Here is a 20838-nt window from a genome sequence, read left to right as displayed (position 1 = left end):
GAACTGAGATGTCTCTGTTTTCTGGGAGAGAAAAACAATATCTAAATCGACAGTGAGACAAGATTTACCAGACAGCTTTTGGTAAACAGAGAGAACATGCTAGAAAATGGGAGTTAATGCTAGTAACAATTTAGCAGGTTTACTTAGTAGTCCTAGTACAAGATCAAAGTATTTGTTTTGCATTAGCCTAGTGATTACAAACAGCTGAATGCAACTGCAGGGAAGGGTATGCCCCAAAAAAAGAAGGATTCTGCCTACTTTCTATTGGTTTTTTGGGGGTTTTTGTTTTGTTTTGGTTGTTTTTTTTTTGTAATATTACCATGTTTCTCTAAAAAAACAAACAGTCAAGAGCTGGATTAGCACAGATGGAGTGCAATCCCCATCACATCCTGCCCAAGGGAGAATAACTCACCAGAGGGGACTGAAGTAAGAGGTGCTGCACAGCTGCTGCCTGCACTGCCTTGCTCAATTTTATGCTACAATCACTATGAACAGTATTTATATCCCCTGCTTTTAGGCAGCTAATATGAGCTTTCAGTGCCTCAAATTTAGTCATCTTCCTGGAGCAGAGTGATTCTGACTGCCTCTGCTGAGGACCCAGACTCACCCTGTAGCTAAAAGAGAGAAAGCTTTGAAGAAATTCATGCTTGCACCTACTGAAGCAAGCAGAGCAGTTCAATGGAAGCAACTCCTTAGGGTAATGCATGGCTGATGAGAAACTGACATCCACACTATACTTATTAAAGGATTTGGATTTATTTTGATCTGGGACTAGGAATTTAATTATCTGGAAATGGCTGGAGCACATTGTCTGGTTACCCCCAAAAAATTCCATCTTGTGTTCTCCAAGACCACTTTCTAATGTGAATCCAAGCAGTGCAAATAGAGACAATGGGGAGCTTTACTTGAAAAGCACATTCCTAATTCATACTGAAATGCTAATGCAGATATGTTCCCTGAATGCTTCCAGGGAATGATGTAGAACATCTTAATTAGAAGTCTTTCCTCCTCCATTTACTACAAGTAACTACAACAGAAAAAAAAAATATACATATTATCTATTTTCTTGTCATGTACTATAACAAGAGAAAAAAAGAAACGCATGAAGACCATAGAAATCTTTATATTTCCAAGGGAAACTGCAGGATATCCACACCAGAATATCAGGCTCATAATCCTGATTAAGCAGATGCCTAAATCCAGTTGGATTTAAAATGACAAACACTTTTTTTGGGGTGATAAACAGGATATACAGTGATATACAGGAGAATAGCATTCCTCTCTCACGGCTAGCAAGTTGAAGTTTCTGCTGCAAAACAGCCAATACAACTGCTTGGGGCAGGGGAGCTGGTTTTTATGGGCTTTTTACAGAGGTCTTGGTGTTCTTAAGAAGACACTGCCTCAAACTGATCTCTAAGATTTTAGTATCTAAATCTTTCATAAAATCCTTCTAGGATCTTTTGGAAGTCTGCATATTCATAATTTCTCTATAAGTGCATTACTGGAATTGCATGCAATAAAATACTTGCAATATAGCCTTCACTTCTGAATAGAACAACACCTTTCATTTCACTTGTCTTTTTGTTTGCTAGAATCACACATCACTTCATATGCTGAGACCCTCTGATGTCACATATATAGTAAAAAATAATGTTTCACAAATGAAAGCAAATTAACAGCTTTGCTTTAATCATCTCTAGATAGCTAGATCAAGGGATTTATATATATAAATATGCACCTCACAAAAAAAGATACAGACTTCTATCTTTTATAAATTAATTCCACGTTTTTCAAGTATTTGGGTATCTTAATACCTTAAGAAGGTATAGAACAGTTCCCTAAATGATCCTAAAATGGAAGTATCTTGGAGCCTAGCTCTTTGTTCTTTCTCACATAGTCATGTTCTGTTCTTAGCTGAAATATATATTGTGAATCAAAACCTTTAAAATGTCTTTTCATTATGCGATCATGAAGAATTTATATTTCACAATTTCAGTCCTTGAGAAATGTACTTGATTGAGAGTGACTAATTATGAAAATCAAAGCAACAGCAGGGAATATTTACTAAAGGAACTAATGACAACTATGAAGTTCAAACACTAGGAATACTGTCAGAAGTACTCCAACCACTTGTGCCTGGTGAAATTTTGAAAGCAAATAAAATTCTACAGAATTCATGTGCAAAAAATGCAAAAAAAGATTAAAGACTCACATCTGAAAGGAAGCTGCCACATGACATTTCCTTCACCTCCATTTCCCTCCACAGGCTGCTGCATGTTGTTATGGAGCACCTCTTCTCCCTCACTCTCCTCTTTATTTCCCATTTACTTTCCTTTTGATCCTACTGCCAATGGGCTTTCAAGTACTTTTTTTTTTTTTGATCCATGCCTTTTACTTGTCCCTAGCATCACACAAAAATACAAAGTATCTCCATTTTTATCAAACCAACATCTCAGCCCCAATTCACAGACCTCTCTCTCCTGTTATTTTTATCCAGGTCTGGTTCTGTTCAAAGTAAAGCTTTTTCTACCAGTATCTGCTCATGAGTTATCGTGTAAGAAATAAGTTTTAAGCAATAGTCATCACAATACCTGGTTAACATGTATATTTGTTTCATTTATGTCCAGAATCTGCATCACTGGTAACTACCAACTTTCTGTAAAGAATGAGTAAGTGGATTTTTCATTTTTAAATAGGCTATTTCCTTGCTCTACAGCATGATGACAAAGAAAAAACTTCAGGTTGTTCTGCCTACCTGAGCTACTAAAATAGCTATATTTTGACCATGTGGGGGCTTTATATCATGATTAAAAATGCAGATTGGTCATGGGTAAAAACATGGCAAGGAGTACCATCGCTATTTACATACAGGATCATGAACAATTTATATTTCACAATTTCAGTCATTGGGTCCTTACCACCATTTAATGTTAACCCCAGAATATAACATATGAATAATTTTGCTGATATAATAGTTTTCACATCAGGTTAGTCACAATATGCTACTTTGTTAAATTACATTTTATTTGCACTGTTAAAAAACCTATTTTGGTGTTTCTTTCCTAATTTCAGATTTATTCTCTGCTACTAAAAGCAGAGTTAACATAAAAAATGTCAACAAATAAAGTTTGTGGCTGTTGGCCATGTGCAGGCCAGTAAAGGAGATTAGAGCAGCAGTAAATATATCAGTTAGCCCTGTGGTGCCACACACTATGTGCTTCTTCAGTCCTGATTTAGCTGAAGTTGCATTTACCTCTGGTGTTCCACACTTTTAGGTAGCAGCAACTTTTTCCATGCATTACTCTGAAACTGTACCTTTTTAAAGTTATTTTTTAATTAAAAAACCTTTTCCTCAAAGCCTGTGTATCTGTTTAAATCAAAACAAAACACAATAAAATAAAAAAGCCAAATCTTTAGCAATTTCATGTTAATTTTTTATTTTGATTTCCTTATGTTGATTCCTTTACAGTTCTATTTGATATGCTGAAAAAGCTACTGGCAATGCTAAATGTCCCTATTCTAAACTTTGTGGAGCAATTATGAAATAATGACATTAAAAATTTCCATGCTAATGAAAAAAATTAATTTTCCACTGCCCAAATACAGTATCACACTTTTCATCTTAAGACTCAACATCATGGGAAATAGTAGATAAGCAGTGCTTTGCTTGGAGTTAGCTTATATTTGCTGCAATTTTGTCAGGCTTCAGTCTAGAAGACTGTAATTTTTCATTCCTGTATTCTGATGTGGATTTTGACTTTCCTGACTGTAGCGGAATGGCAAAGGCACTGCTTTTCAGCACATCCCGCCACTTCTACCTTCCAGCTGCTTTTTTCTTGTTTTGTCCTTTGCCCATATTCTTCCCAAAGTGCTGATGATTGAGAAGCAAAAATACATCTCTACTGCTGTTTGCTATTAATATTTCTCCCTCCTCCAAAAGTGAGGAAGAAAAAGTGCAATAAACATCTCATTCCTAACATGTTTATTTGAAGCCATGTCCTACACCCAAATCCAAACCAGTGTAGTACCTTCAACTACTGCACACAGTGTGGAGTACATTAAATTACTTCACAAGGCAACAGGTGCAGTTACTCAATGTAAGTCAGGTCAGATAGGGCATCCTGGCCCACCTGGACCACGCCACATCATTTGTAGGTGGGCTGCAAGGCACTGGTGCCTGGAGTGCAGCCACCTGGACTCGAGAAGCCAGGGAAGCTCATTACAGTAATGACTCATACGAAGGACATGGATTTGCTGGAGCACCTCTCCAATGAAGACAGGCTGAGAGACATGGGGTTGTTCAGTCTGAAGAAGAGAGGCTTCATGGAAAACTTATAGCAGCCTTCCAGTACCTAAAGAGGGGCCACAGAAAAGTTGGAGAAGGATTTTTTACAAGGATATGCAGCAACAGGACAAGGGGAGAATGGCTTTAAACCAAAATATCTAATCTAATCTAGCATTAGATATTAGGAAGACATTCTTCATTGTGAGGATGGTGATACACTGGAACATGTTGCCCAGAGAAGCTGTGACTGCTGCATCCCTCCAAATGTTCAAGGATGGTTTCGTCTGGGCTCTGAGCAGTGTGGTCTACTGGAAGGTGTCCCAGCCCAATAAAGGCAGGCTAGAACGAGATTATTTTTATGGTGGCTTCAAACACAAAAATATTCCATGATTTTTAATTACTCACCTCTCAGCAGAGCAAGGGGACCACTGTGAAGCTGTTGCCATCTCCTACCTGAAGCCCTCACAGAGATGCCCCATCTGCTAGCTCACAAATGATGCCTCTGCAATTCTTCTATATGAGAACATGAACATATGTTCTCATATGTATATAAGAATATGTTATGTATATGAGAACTTATGTATATCATAAATTCTCATATGTATATGAGAACTTGAACAGAAAACTCCTGCAGCCTCTACTGTGGCAGGAATAGTGGTTTTCCTTTTTTAAAAAGGAATTCCATGGAGTTTAACTTCCATGGTCTAAAAATAAAGTACTACTTACAGATGAACTGTAAAATTAGAATTTTTAAACAAGATTCTGATACTGTCCAAATTTAAGCAAAAATTTCTGGATTAACACATGCAAAAACTACAAAAGATTACTTTAGTTACTATGTATTTTGTTCCAGCAGATAAACTCAGCCTGTGTTTCTTTACTTTTACATAACTCTGCAGAAGCAAACTTGTGTGCCTCGTGCTTTTGTTCCCTACTGCTTTGCTCCTTCTCAAAGACTGAACTGACTGGACTCTTTGCTGTATCCTCAGGAGTTTCTTACATATGGCTTAACTTTCAAGAAAATGTTCTTCCAAAATAAATAGTTCAGGAAATAAAATTCTGGGCAAAGAAAGAAGTCCTGGCCCTTCTAAAATACAACAGTCTTGCAGGCTTTAGTCAGAAAGTGCTCCGAGAAAAGGCTGACAGAAAATTCACTGAAAGGAGGCTAAATCTTAAGTATAAGAAGACCACACTAAATGATATCTTCTTTTCAGTAATTGGCAGATAAAACTACAGTCTGAAGTTTCAGAAGCACAATACTAACTGAGAGCAATTTTTAAAAAGCAGGAGGGGAAGGGAGAGGGAGGGCAGGCAGGGCTAGGACATGGACATACACCAAAAAAAACCCAACAAAAACATCAAGCAACTAGGAAAAAAGGAACATGGAGAGAAGCTGTTGGAAATTTACTGTCAGGTTATCTTTATAATAAAGGTAACAGAAATTAAATACTAACTCCTGGCAAGGACCAAAGAAACAATAAAGCTGAAAGAATTCTAGTAACCTAGTCAGTGAAAACTAGAGGACACTGAGTCAGCCACTCATGAGTGCCCAAGGAGAATGATTTCTTGATGAGATTGTTGTATCTGATATGAAACAAAAAAAGAAGTCAAAAAAAGAAACTCTCCCCCCAGCATGCTGCGCACATGAAGCATGGTAATTCTGTACAGAAGTCAAGGACTGCTGACAGGATGTTTGCAGAGGCAAGAGCAGTTTGAGACTGTATCAAGCTTTTTGAGATGTGCTAAAGGAAGGATGCAGAGAAGCTGACACCCTTGGGGGATGTTCAGGGAGGGACCAAAGGAAGCGAAAGACAAGACACTAAGGGGAGGGACTTTCAGAAAGATATCACACAAGATGCTGCACTTGTTTGTCACTCATGAACACAGACAGATAAGTGATAGAAGTGTCACACTCACTTTTGAGTTCAGTGCTAACTAAGCTCCTATAAAGTGACTACAAAATTCTTAGAAAGAGAGTTTTGATCCTGGTTTTATTTTTTGGGATTGACGGCAACAAGGAGAGAATTTATACTAAAAGTGAAAGCAAAAAACCAATCTCAGAAAGCCTTGTAAGTCCACTCATCAGCATTCCACCAAATATCCACCTCCTCTGTCACGGTTATGTCTATGTAACTGCACAAGAAATGCTTCTTTAGTTCCTACATCTTCCTACATCAGAGTTCTGAAGCAAGCTGAATGTAGATATGCCCCAATTTTCCCAGCCCACTCTGCATCCTCCTTTCTTTCAATATCAAATGTATTATTAGTTCTGTGTCTTTTATTGCTTTTCTCATTTTGTTGTTACACAGCTCCTCTAAAAATTGCTGTGTAAGTCTTGTGTAAGAATGAATATAATATCCTGAATTAATATAATGCCTTAAATGAATGAGAATATAATAGTGTTAATCACAAAGGAAACCTATTCTCATTTATTTTAACTGTTCCCTGAAAAAATCTTGCCAAAATTGTTTTTGGTCTTGTTAAAGTTTCATTTTAAGTACTTACTTCATTTTGTATTTATATACTGCTAAAATTGATGTTTGTGTTGTTTTTCACCTGAGAAGACATTTGAAATGGAGTGCTGACACTCACTTGTGAGGATCAGCAGTGTATAATCAATAGATTAATCATGTTATGTATATGGAATTCATCAGAACCTAATTTCCTTAAACTTCATGATATTTGAAACACCTCTTGCATTTTTGATGAGCAGCCCAATTAAAAAATAATGAACCTGTTTTTTTTCTAAAACTGACTTATTATCTTGGTGGTTTCCAACAGCAACCTAGAGCTCAGTTTTATATCAAATTATTTTGTGCCTGTTGGCCAGCAATACCTTTGCAACCTTCTAAGGTGCTTCAAAAGTCAAACAATTTCCCCAGAAGTTTTAAAGCTGCTACTATTCCCAGTACCAAGTTTATATCTAGGCTCATAAAGAAAATACAACTTGTAGTGGAAACAGACAGAACCCATGGGATGTCCAAGACCTCTCTCTTGTACCTTAACCTTAGTGGAACACCTTAGGAGAACAGCTTCATCTTTAGCAGATAATACCAATATTTCTGCGGCTGACTCTCCATGGGACATTTTTGTTCTACTCCTAAAATATTAATATTCCTAAAAATATATATATTTATAGAATACAAAATGTTAAACCCCTCATCAGGGTGTAGAAGGAACCCTTCTGCACCACCACCCACTCCCACTAACAGGAAAATAAAAACATCTTCCAAGACTTTTTGCTGTTTCATGCAGATGTTTGAGGAACAATCAAACCATTTTTGGAACTAGAGCCTACCCAAAACTTAACTTCAACAATAATCATATGCACTTCCAATAGTTAACACTGGTGTGCTAAAAAACAGGCCCAAAACAAAACATCCTCTCTGTGTCAGTGAACACAGAATCATAGATTCATGTAATTATTTGGGTTGGAAAGGACCTTGAAAATTATCTAGTTCCAACCCCCTACCATGGGTAGAGACAGTATTCACTAAACCATATAGCATGGCCATGAACACTTCCAGGAATGGAGCATACGTAACTCTCCTGGGCAACATTTTTCAGTGCCTCACCACCCTCACAGCAAGAAGTTTCTTCCTAGTATCTAATCTAAACCTATCCTCTTTCACCTTAAAGCCATTGCCCCTTGTCCTATCACTGCATGCATATTGTAAAATATCCCTCTCCACTCCCACGTAATTTCTTGTTATTATGCAATACTATTTATGCACGGTGGAATTGCTTCAAAAAGAATCAACGCATCACATTGCTCCAAAGACCTCCAAAAAAGGGCCTTGAAGATGTTGTCTCAAAAGGTGCAGAGAGGACTCAACTCTTTCACCCATCAGCAAGCATCACACACAGGGTTTTTCTCCTACACCAGTAATCACTGATTACTGAACTTCCCTCATGCATTGTATCCTGTAGCCTTAAGCACCTGCATGAAAAATTATCCTGCAAGGCAGGAAGATGCCTAAAATAAGGAATTGTACCAGTAAAAACAGTGACGGCCTTTTTGTGGAAGCAAAAAGGGTTTCAGCAATAAGCAACTTTAAAAACTGAATTATCTGTTATTTTTTTCTTATTTTGAAATGGGGATGTATGTATGTGGCTGTGTAGCATAAACAAGAAATGTTGTGCACAGAATGGAAAATAACGATTTAGAAGAAAGTTTCCCATAAGGAACTGCAAAAATGTTCAGAATATATTCTATAACTCACCTTTGCAAATTAACTGCTCACTCTTGAAAGACATGCCTGCAGCTTACTTGTAAAATTCGATTGACCAAGACACTTTTTCCACAAAAATTTGTCTGAATATTTTGGTCCTGTTATAACTAATGCAACTTGGTAAGTTTCTTTGCTCCAAAGGGTTCCAATGATTAGCACTTGCAGATCGCAGCAGGGTGAAATAAAATGAGACAAATATTTGTGGAATAAATATTGGTAATGTTTACAAATTTGCCTTTCATATGAGCATGTCAAAAATACAAATATGTATTAATCAGAAAATATGGCTGCTAGCAGTTAGTAGCAGCTTCCCAAAATGCTTACTGTTGAAAATTTTAAACAGCTCATCTCATATTTGCCCATTTCAACTAATTAAGATTTTGACTCTGTATCTCTATAATGGATTAACATAAAGGTATACAAACCTTAAGATCCATTTTGAACGGGTTTATTTTGCTACATTTTCTTATGACTCAGCTGAATAGTCACTGGATGCAACAGGTTGATCAGCTACAACATCAGGCAAGCCACAGAACTGAACAAAAAGATGAGCACTTAGGTAACAGTTATTAAAATGATGATGATCCTAATTTTCCAATGTCATTACTCTTTCTAGAAAGGTTTATTGTCTATGCTGTACAATAAATGTAATAATGATGGTGAAAGGACTATAAAAAATAACCTAAAATTTTATAAATCAATAGCAAAGTGACACACATGATTCTTTAACCCAACTGAACTTTATGGACTGAAATGAGATTTGTTTGGCATTACAGAATAAAATCTGAATGAATCCATTCTTAAGTGTAGAATTTGCTTCATCCTGAGTTGGCTTTTTGCTCTTTCTGCAGTGCAAAAGGACAGGGAACTTCTGTAGCATTTCCGCTTTAATCAAAAACAGATTTAGCTGGAGGTCCATTAGGCATGGAGGTAATGGCAATGACCATCCTGTCACTGAAAAATGGAAATTACTCTAGAATACTCAAGAAAAAAACTAACAATGACAGGAAAACTATGCAACTATTAAAAAGACAATTGGACCTCACTTATAATCCAAATTTGTAATCCACTCATTATCCATAGTGTTACATATACCTCATAATGTGATACAATCTCAGCAGACTTTTTGAATGTAAGGAGCTGTTTGGCTACAGAGATTTATGAATGTATATACATATGTCCATACACTGTGGACATAATACTGCCATGTATTCCTCTAGGTTGAAGAGACAGAATTAGTCAGTTGGGCAGACTGTGAGAGGAGCAATTTAAATACATTCATCAGATAACAAAAAGCTTTACTTCAGCAGTGATCTGTATTTATGTGTTTAAGTATTCGCCAGCATTTGGTATGTGAGGTGGAAGAAGTTTGTGGTTTGGCCACAACTCTATGCTATACTGAGCATAGACTGTGCTCTAGACAATGATTAACAGTGTCCAGCTGGAGCTGCTTTAAAAAGCAAACTCAAACTCTAAATTACTAATTAACAAGGTACAAAGATGCATCCATCAATTACTGTTAAATCTCACCACTATATGAAGCTGGCATCTTTTAGGACAACTAAAAAGTTAAGCAGCAGATTTATTTGCATTAAGTTTGATGTCTATGTAACAGAGACAGGCTTAAACCATGTACATAGTACATAACTATGACATTATGATTTTCTAAGTCTCACGAAGAAATACTGATATAAATATAAAATGGAACCTCTTTGGAGATAGGACTGTTCTTTTCTTGCATTTCTTCAGTGTTTCTCACAATTAAATTGCCATTTGGAATTCTGATTATTTACTGCTCTATTTTATTTTGTAAAAAAAAATCCCTTCCAATTAATTCTCAATCAAATTCTCCCATCAGTTGCATTCAATGGAGACAGGCAAAAATCAGGTTTTGGGGAGTCTTTAACTCAAAAAAACTAAAACCAGAAGTGTGCATGTGCTTCAGAGCCAATCTGACTGCAATCAATTCACACATGGCTTTTAGTATGCTGTCTCAGTAGTTAAAGAAGAAAGAGGCTTTGGAGTTCTGATTTAAAGAACAGTACAGGACTTCTGAAGATCAGCTTTAAGAACAAGCTAATCACTGTTTCAGCTTTCAGTTTCAGGAAGTCCTTTCTGGGAGTCCTTCCACTTCATCAGCCATGCTATATGGCAAAGATAGGTGTTTGTCTTTAATCAGTGAATACTAGTTATGTTCCAGGTATTCCATTAACAATGCTTATTGCCAGGCCATAGTCAGCACAAAAAACATCTCTCAAGGAATACTGCTCCTGCTTGTCACCATTTCAATAAATAAATATCCCCTGTGCCATTCTTTTAAATACTTTCATTTTTAAATCAAATTTTGATTTTCTGCTCAAAACCACCTAAACGTCAAGGTCAAGCCAACACAACTTTCTTTGCAATTTTTATTTGCATTACCTGTCCTCCCTGCTTTATTTTGCAGCAGGACTGCTAGGCAAGGATGGACTACTTCACAAAATAAAAACTGTTTTATTAAGGAATGTTTTACTGTGAGTCATGTTTGACATAAAATTTTTGAAACACTTTTAAATACATGCATGGTATGCAAAGACTGGATAAGAATATTGTAACTCACAATCACTCTAAGTGGTTAAAGGGAAAATGACCTGAGTGTGAAAGTGTTCAATAGGTATTTTCCATATTTCTCTACAACAAATATAGTGCTGACAGATTAAATTATATATATATATCTACTCTCATCCAAGCAGCCTAAATTGCTCATATGCAGTATTAACTTATATGTGAAAGTCGTAAAGCCAAAAGCTAATATCATAGAACTAAATATTCATATTTAGTGTTTATGCTGTGAATCAATTCTGTGTAACTAAAAAAGAAGAAGTTGTTTGTATTTACAGCTCCTTTCCCTCTGAAACACTACATCAGTTTAAGAGAAAAGATAGGAAACAGAACAGGTTGAGCCACTGGACACTGCTCTTCATCAGCCCTTGCCTTTGATTTGGCACTGCATTGTTTACGCTTCCTAAGGACAAGCACTCATTTAAAAACAAGGTTATTTAGAAGCTGGAAGGCATTTAGAAATTGTTCAGCATCTGAAGTCTCATGACTGAAAATTTGATACTTAGGACATACAAAGAAGCATTTTGCCACTGCTTTTAACCATCTCTGTCTCAGTGCTACTGTGAGCACAACTGTAAGGTCAAAGGTGCACAGAGTTGGGAATGGGCAGCCTCAGGTCTAGAAAAGATTTGAAACATGAAAACAGCAATAAATAGCTGTATACAAACATAAGGTCTAACAACCTTATGCCTCCTAACCTCCAAATTCAACATGCCATAAAATCAGCAAACACCCACTAAACTGACCACATTAACTATCACACATTGACATGGTAGCAAACAAGTTTCCCTAAGGTAGTAAAGTCCTCAAAGCTCTTTTCCTCATCCCAGGCAAGTGTTCAGCTCCATCAGTTTTGGAGAACAGATGACTTTGCTAGTATGGCTTGTAAAGTTGATGGTGATGCAGTCAGAAAGCCAAGAACAGAAGTGGGGATAATACCCAAGAATGTTCAGCTGCTAATAATTTCTTCTGAACTATACTGCTAAAAACACTATACTACTGCCACGCTGCATTTTGCTGACACATGAGAAAAGATGATTCCTCTAGCATTCCTCTACAACAGAATTGTAAGACATCTACCTGACAGAAACCATCAGATTGTGAACCCCATGTTCTCACCATGACTTCAGGCATACCCACATTTCTACATACCATCTTGAGGAACTTCAAGATGGTTTTTGGTGGATTTTCTATCAGATCAGTTTTCCAGTTCAAGTCAGCATCTCAGAGAAACATTGCCTGAAGACGGGAAACCTGAATCCTGAACTGAAAAGAACTTACAGGACATGTACACAGGATATGACAAGAGCCTCCTTGGCCATGTGGCCATCAGTCACACTGTCATACTTTTGGTAGCATAACTGCACATAAAGATCTGTTCCCCACTATTATGATTCACATCTTAAAACATAAATCCTGTTTAAGAAAGCCATTTTAGTTTCCTTTGTTAATTACTGCTCTCAAAGACAAACTCCAAGGTCATAAGGGATACCAACAATAACTCAAAAGCCGTCCACAGACATTTGTCATGAGAACATAGTGAGGCATTTACAGACTGTATTTAACACGTTAGGAGTACTTCCACATATCTCCACAGCTCTCCAGCCACATACATCCTCTCCCTATAGCACATCACAATCTGATACTGAGATGTACGAAAGCCTCACCCCATGCATTGACTTCCCTCTAAGGCCAACTCATACAAATGCCAAAAAGATGATCCTACAGTCCCTAGCATGTTAGATGACTACAGTCCCTAGCATGTTAGAGACTTAACACACAAGCCAGAGGGACATGGCTAAAAACATCAGATAATTATGTTGTTACCATTATAAATACACAAGAGCTGCACAGACTGGCAAAGAAACAGTTTCTGGCAACAGAGAAGTCTAGCTTTTGACTTACAGAGCAAGTTTAAGGACCTACTGCTTGGTTAAGCATCAAGCTTGAACTAATTGGACTACCCATACAGTTGGATAAGCATGATTGACTTAGCCTTTGATCTTTCTGACATATATGAAGTGTATGTATGTTTGCATTCAGGTGTTGGTCAGATGGGGCCACAAAACAAAGTTTCAACCTGGTTTGCAAGCACCTGTTCTGGTAACGTGCAACTTCTCTAGCTCTTTCAGTCCTTAAATGTGACTGTGAAGCCACTCCAGGTACAAGCCATAACTTTACCTCTGCTTGCACACAGAGATACTATGTGTTATTCTGTAAGCAAACTTATTTAATGCCACTCCATAGCACCTCTTAAAAGCAGTTGACACTTCCACTTATTCTGGGGAGATTTGCCCTGCTATTTTAAACCCAACAGGTCAGTGAGCAGGTTCAAGGCTCCACTGTTTGTCAAGCATCTGTAGAAATGCTTCTTTCAGGAGGGAAAAAAAAAAACAGCTCGAGATGCTCAGTACCCTTTACATCTGCTGCTCAGCTGGAGACACAATTAAAAGGCCATTAGAAGCACAAGGTGACAGACCTCACAGGCCAGACGAGCTGGAGAGCAATTTGCTGTTTGCATTGGGAGTATCACCCCTGGCTGCTTCATTTTGATGCACTGAAAGCAGACCCTGTACCCAACCCTGAAAATCAGGACCAGGACAGGTGGCCAGCAGGTCTCCATCCCATCTCAGAGCTGGGGTTGTGCTGCAGAGCCGCTCCTTGCATATTCAGGTTTCACAGTGGCTGGAGGGGACAGCAACTCTCCCAGCATAACCCACAACCCCTGACTCTGCCCACAGAGACTAGCTCTGCTGCATGGGTGTCACAGGAGGACACAAATTGCTGTCACCTGTGCAGTCAGAGGGAACCTCTTCCAGCACATCTTTGGCAGCACCTGCCTCCAAATGCTACGTGTCTTCTGTGTTCCACAACTGCTCAACAGAATAAAGTGCTGCTGTTCCACTTTGCCAGAAGGAAAAGGTCATGTTAGCCAAAACAAACTCGTTGGAGAGAGCTGATGGTCTTTGTGACAGCCCCCTATAACAAGAGCTCATTTTTTGTACGTGTGCTGAAGCAATAGAGCAATAAGTAATGAAGAAAGCAAATCTTTGTTTGAGTAGGTTTTTAGGCTTTTTTATATACTGAGGAATAAAGTGCTATGAATTTTACCAGCATACGTTTTCTTGCCATCTGCAACACATTTTAAATTCCTTTTGCATCTTATAATGTATTCTCTCTCTTTAGCATAATAACAATTTTGCCTTTAAACACCAACCTTTATATGCTGTTCTTAGGAATTTCTGAAGAAGTGTTAATTTTTTTACACATATTTAAACTGCTAAAATATTTATGCCTGATAGCATGGACAGTCAAAACCACAGAATGTGGGTTCCCTTCATAGGGTGATAGCTCCCATTAACCAGGTACAAAAGGTGGCATACAGTCATAGTTCACTAGAAAAGTAATTTCATTTTGCTAGTAATGGGAGTGCTGATACTTTGATACCATAATGGAGTTTTAAGCACCAAACTTGTTATTTCAACTAGAAATTTTAATGTAATTATGCATTTTTACTTTACTAAGCAGAAAGGAAGATTAGTATGCACAGTTTTCTTACATGTATTGTGGGGAATAAGACAGAGATCTACAAGTGATACTGCAAGATGCTCAAGTCATTCAAAAGAAATGGCAGGTAGTAGTTTTAAAGATAAATTACCCAGAAAAGCTTTTATTGTTGATCGCTTGTTAAAAGATTTGCCATTTGCAAGTAATTGTACATTCAGCTGAAACTGACCTTTTATGAGAGCCAAGTGGTAATATAAATGAAATGAATATATTCTTTATTGCAGTAATATAAAAAAGAATGGCCTGAGCTTTTAACATAGTGCTTGACCTCTGGTGTCTGAACACCACCTAATCTCAGGAGTATTTCACTACAGCATAAGATGAAACAAGTCCTAATACAGCTTTAGAGAAGTTTAACAAATTAGCACTTAGAAGTGTAGAAAATATTATCCTTTAGGTATGTTTTCTGATTATAAATCAGACTGATAACAGAATGAAAAGAGATGATTAGAGACAATACACTGAAGTTCATTATTACATTAATTATTAAAGCATTGCCTTTTCTATTTTAAAGTCCCTCTTTCCAAGATACTCTAGCATAAAGTCACACTGGGAAACTCCAGATGCTGAGATATAAAATTCTCATTCAAAATTGAATTATTTATAAGCATTAAAAACGTGCTATTTCTTCTCAAAGGCCCTGATCTTACAAACATCACTATTAGGTTTTAGATGTGGATACGTAAGCGGTATTCCCTTTAATGACATCAGTCACATACAAACCAATAAATACGTACAGAAGTGACAGCAAAATAGGTCTTAGGAAAGCTGTGGAAAGCTGTACTTCCTCCTACCTACATGCACATGCCAATTTATTAGCATGCACCATATAAGGGAGGACATAAGGTGACCAGAGGGACTTTTGATGCTGAAATCACTGCAACTGCAGAGGTGAGAGGGGGGCACACACAATGTAGAGGATATATCTACAACAGTGCTAAAACAAAAAGGAAGTATAAAGTTTACATGAAATTCCATCTTCACTGCCATCATGGAGATCAGGAGTGAATTAATGTCTAATGGCCCAAAACAAATTTCGTAAATTTGCACTGAATATCGTATTTATTTTAGCAAGACTACTTCTTTTTTAACATTGCTGAGGCAACCTCACAAGGTGTCTGTCTGTGACTCCCCACCTACCTCCTGGTCTACAGACACTTTCTTCTCACAGGTCTCAGTGAGAGCGGCAGAGAAACAGTAGAAGGTATTCATGAACATGTACTTGGATATAGACTCAGTCAGAAGGATTTTCCCTATTTTGTCAATCTATTACTGCATTTTAGAGTATAAAAGCAAAACATTCAAAAAGAATACCTTGGGAACATCTGACATGGACTAATAGCTCCATTGCATGGGTAACTACTGAGGTATTATTATTATTATTATTATTATCATCATTTTTATTATTACCACTTAGGAGCTACAAGCAACTGTGTTATGTATGCTTGCTTCAGTCAGTCAACGCCTCTGTATTATGCCAGTATAAAGCCTATTCATCAAAGCACAATTTCAAGTGACTCCTGACCTTCAAAATGAAGGGTTTCCTTCTGCTTTCATTTCAGTCACTTTGACTGTGGTGACTGTGCTGCCAGAATCTCACCTCGTCCATCATCTGTGCAGGAGAACAAAGTTCACATGCTTCTTACACAGCGTTTAGTATTCAACATCTTTACTGCTGGATGCTTTATCAGAACAGTTCTAGTCTTTATCTAAATAAACTATTATTCAGCAAATAATAAAAACCCTCCAAACAAAACAAAAAGCCTAATACCAAGCAAAACCACAACACACAAAACCCCCACACCCTTCACCTTGGGAGTGGAAAGGAACAAAGCAGAAATATCCACTACTTTACACAGTCAGACATTCACTTCCATTCAGAAAATTCTGAGGCAAGGTCACAATCCAACTTTAACTTTGACGTTTCATTTTCATGGCTTCCTCTAAGACGACGTAAGTTATTGAAGGCACAGCTGGAGTTAAGAAGTATTGCCAAAAGATATGTTCTATGATTTTTCTCATGTGTTGACTTTCAAATTACAGATTTTCCTACAGCAAAACATTTCCTGCAAAGTCCTCAGGAGCTCCACTAACACTCATGAATGCTGGGTCACGGCAACATGAGTCTCAGCAGAACTCTTTTAAACACACAGGATACTCCACTCAGAGAGTAGCCCTGAGTAGCTCCTCTCAGAGAGGAGCCCTGTACAAGAACAGCCCAGCACACACTGCAAGCTCCGGCAACCCACCCTGCATGTGGCTGATGTACAGAATTAAGCCTGCAGCAGTATATCAAGTGTACTTCAAATTTTCTTCCTCTGCCCCCCATTCCGAGGTAAAGTTCCTTTATTGAGGACTTACTTTCTAAGCTATGTCAGAATACAACTTTATGTGCTGTACTCCAGCGAAGGTCACAGCACCAGAATGTGGTCATTAGACAAGACGTCAGAAACAGAAGGGTGATTACAAATATGTTCTATACAATCTCATAGAACAATTTAGCATTGTTGTAAAACTACAGTGAAAAACTGTAGCCACATTACTGCCAACTTCAACATATTTCACGTGCAACAAAATGCTGAAGGAAAACTCTTCCTTACAGAGAGAAAACTGACAATTTTTTCATATGTAACATCTACCATCTCTGTGCAAAAGTGAGTGACAGTGCAAATAACATTACAGAAGTTATCTAACAAATCTCTTACATTGCAGTTCCACTCAACGGAGAGAGATCACTCTATGTCCATAGCCTCTATAATTGAAGCAGATTCTTCACAGCTCTTTACATCAGTACATACACACTCTGCCTTGGTACATACACACAGTCTTCAGTTTACCATGTCAACAGTCGTAGCTAGAAAATAGCTTTTAAACAAATTACAACAAAAAACATGACTACTGTTACATCAAAACACATAAACCACACAGTGTATTACTATTTATCATCATATTACCAAGACATTGATGCAAAATCTTTTGAAAACACAATGTTTGTTTGGAAATATGACTGTAATAAAGTTCTTTGAACTCCTTAAAACATGAGGCCTTTGACAGACTACACTTCTGTAACACTAACCAATTGCTTCCTTAACCAAGTCAGAATGATGGAAAAAAAGTCAGAATGAAATAAAAAAAAAAAAAAAAAAAAAAAAGAAGAGAAAGAAAAAAGCTTAAAAAGCTTCTCAAACCTGTACATAGATTGCTTTAACTACACTTCCAACACCAGGTAGCAAATACAGAGCTTTAACATTAACGAGCCCATGCTGCATGAACAGCTATACAACTATTACCCACCTTGCAGCACTGTACAAGAACAACACACTTAGAAACACAGTTGAAAGCAATCCTAGTCTTACGACAACTCACTTGAACAGCTACAAACAGAACTGCTCAAAAGTTGATACACCAGCTAGCAGAAAGGAATATAAACCACAAAAGAACCAAACAACTTCAACAGGAAGCTCAGGAAAAATAACTCACACCTCCGTAAGTGATGTACTTAATAAAAAAGCAGACTTACTTATAAAACTTAGCAGGAAACTGTAGAGTAATTTGGGATAGAACTACTATTAAATATTTAATTACTCTGAGTCTTTCTGTACTGATACATGTCAATAGAAACTTGTAAATGCTGGGCTTACTTAAAAATTGCATGTCAGCTTTGCACTGTACATTCAGAATATATATGAAACAATAAAACTTCTCAGTGAGCTAAAAGCAACAAGTGTTTAACCAAAGTTATGAGAAGTCTAAAATTTACTAGAATTTCTTTTTTTAATGTAACAGAGGATATCCTACCATTCTGTCTGAAAGCAACTGGTGTAACAGTGAGCAAAGGGAAAGCATGACTGCATATTCAAAGGATCTGTGGCTCACAGGAGAGATTTCATGATTTCATATAACTGATGAGCAACCTGAATATAAATTACAGGAAAAAGCACAGAAAGACCAGAGAATCAGTAAGCCTGAGCGATGAAGGTATAACATGGAACAACCTTCCCTGTATCTTTGTGAACTACAGCCTCGCTGTCCTGAGATTTTCTACATTTATCATTCCTCATGTAAAGTGCTAAATGTTACACAGTGAATAACTGTGGCATTATTTCACCTCAAGGAAGATAAATCTACTGCTTCCAACTTTCAAGAGGAAGCGAGCAAACCAAGGAGCATCTAATTCACTCTACAAATAGCAGGATCTAACAGCAGACTGCCAGTGGCAAAGCATAAACCTTTTCTGAGGGCTCAAGCAGTCCGATTTGAGCAGACCCAGCTCATATCTTCACGTATAATAGCTCTCTTTTTGTGGTGCTCTCTGACTGCTAAATGAATTTCAGCCCCAAACGTATTTTTATTCATTCAGTCTTAAAGATGCAATATTGATAAGGTTGTATGGAAAAGTAGGGAAATAGAATTACAACAAAAAACTGTTCCAAACACCTTCGTAGGCGGATTGCGATATAACCTGTTGTAGGCATGTTTCAACAGAAGGAAGAGCCACGTAACAGGCTGCCGGGGCTGCCGGGCGGGTGTGTGTGGATGTGCGTGGGTGCCTCTCCCCGGCAGCCGGTGCCTCTGCTCGATCCGCGCTGCAGCGGAGGCGCCCGGCGGCGCCTCCAAGGGGCGACCCTCCCGGCCTGGGGCCGCGGAGGGGTGCGGAGGGGAGCAGGGCTGCCCTCCTCGCCCTCCTCCTCCTCCGCCGCCTCCTTCACGCCCTGTGCCCGTGGGGCAGAGGGCAAAGTTTTCTCCCCCGCACAGGGCGGCAGCGGAGACAGCCGCCACTGCGGACCTGCCCGCTGCCTCTCGCCGCCCGGCTGCAACTCTCAAGAAGTTTCAGCCAGCGAGCAGAAACGGGGCTGAGCCTGCCTGCGTCCCCGTCATTCTCACCCAATTTTTTTCTTTTTCTTTTTTTTTTTTACCTCCCACCCTCTTAGTTTCTGGATTTATTTAATCTTTATCTACACGCACACACACGCTCCTCTGGGAAGCCCTCGGGTGCCACCCGGGCCGGCAGAGCCGCTGCGCTCCGCGCACGCAGCGCCGCGATCCGCGGCCCCGCTCCGGCGGGGCGTGCGCGCAGCCCGGCGGCGGCAGCAGCGCCGGCCCCGCTCCGCGGCCCCTGCCCGCTCCCCGCCGCGCCCGGCCCGTGCTTACCTGCGATCTCCTGGTAGGGCACGCTGGCCAGGCTGAAGCCCTTGGCGCTGTACGCCTGCCGCACCTCGCCGCAGCTCCGCGCCTTGCCCTCGGTCCCCGCGGCCGGCAGCATCGGCAGCGCCGGCAGCAGCAGCAGCAGCAGGAGCGGCGGCGGCGGCACCGGCAGCAGCGGCCCCGCCAGGGCGCAGCGCCGCGCAGCCCCCCGCGCCGCCGGCATGGCGCGGAGCGCAACTCCCGCGCGGCGCGCAAGTCCCGCGCCGCCGCCTCCGCCGCTCCGCCGCGCCTCCGCCGCGCCCCCCGGCTGCGGGGGCGGCGGCCCGCGGGCCCCCCGGCCGCCCAGGCAAACTTTTGCGAGGCGGGGGGGAGATGGGCGCGCACACACACACATGCGCGCACGGCGGGGGCAGGAGAGAGGTAGCCTTGTCCCTCCGGCTCCTTCTCCAAGCGCAGACCGCTCGCCTCACGCCAAAAAGAAAAAAAAAAAAATTTAAAAAAAAAAAAAGGAAGAAAAAACCCGAACCAAAACCACAAGCGGATACCCCACGACCAAAAGAAAAAAGAAAAAAGGCAAAGGAAAAAAGAGGGTAAAATCTGTCTGTAGCTTGTGAAGATTGAAACCGCGGGTGCGTTGCTGCGAGCGGAGTCCCGGGGCAGCGTCAGCGCGATCCGCCGCGGAGCTGTGCCTGCCGCTTCTGCCAGGCTGGATGGAGACGGTGGGGAAAGCAGCCGGCGTGGGGATGGACTGGACAGCGGCTCGGAGCGTGCCTGTGTGCCTCTGTGTGTGTGCGGTGTGCGTGCGTGTGGTGCACTGGATGTGTGTGCCTGTATTTACGGGAGCCGGGGAAACCTCTGCTCCGCGCAGCGCAGGAGCAGCCTCCGAAGCCAGGCAGGGAGAAATCCTGGAGACAAGACACAGCGAGGGAGAGCCGCACATGCACACACGCACACACACACACACACACACACACACACACACACACACACACACACACACAGAAACGT

At 39.9% G+C, this 20838-nt stretch overlaps 1 protein-coding gene across 3 annotated transcripts in view; it reads right to left on the bottom strand.

The window, feature by feature from the left end:
* Window positions 1–20774, bottom strand: part of GPC6 (glypican 6) — a 718331-nt gene extending 697557 nt beyond the window's left edge. The window contains exon 1 of one of the 3 annotated variants that reach the window (XM_072931250.1): window positions 19837–20774. In XM_072931250.1, the coding sequence (XP_072787351.1) occupies window positions 19837–20224 (388 nt within the window). In that variant the 5' untranslated portion in view covers window positions 20225–20774. The remainder of the gene's footprint in view (window positions 1–19836) is intronic. The other 2 variants (XM_072931246.1, XM_072931248.1) reach the window with 2 other exon arrangements.
* Window positions 20775–20838: the final 64 nt, after the last annotated feature.

Source organism: Taeniopygia guttata, chromosome 1 (assembly GCF_048771995.1).
Source record: "Taeniopygia guttata chromosome 1, bTaeGut7.mat, whole genome shotgun sequence".
Lineage (NCBI taxonomy): Eukaryota > Metazoa > Chordata > Aves > Passeriformes > Estrildidae > Taeniopygia > Taeniopygia guttata.
The sequence above is the reverse complement of the archived record's forward strand: the minus strand, read 5'-3'. Positions and strand labels throughout refer to the sequence as shown.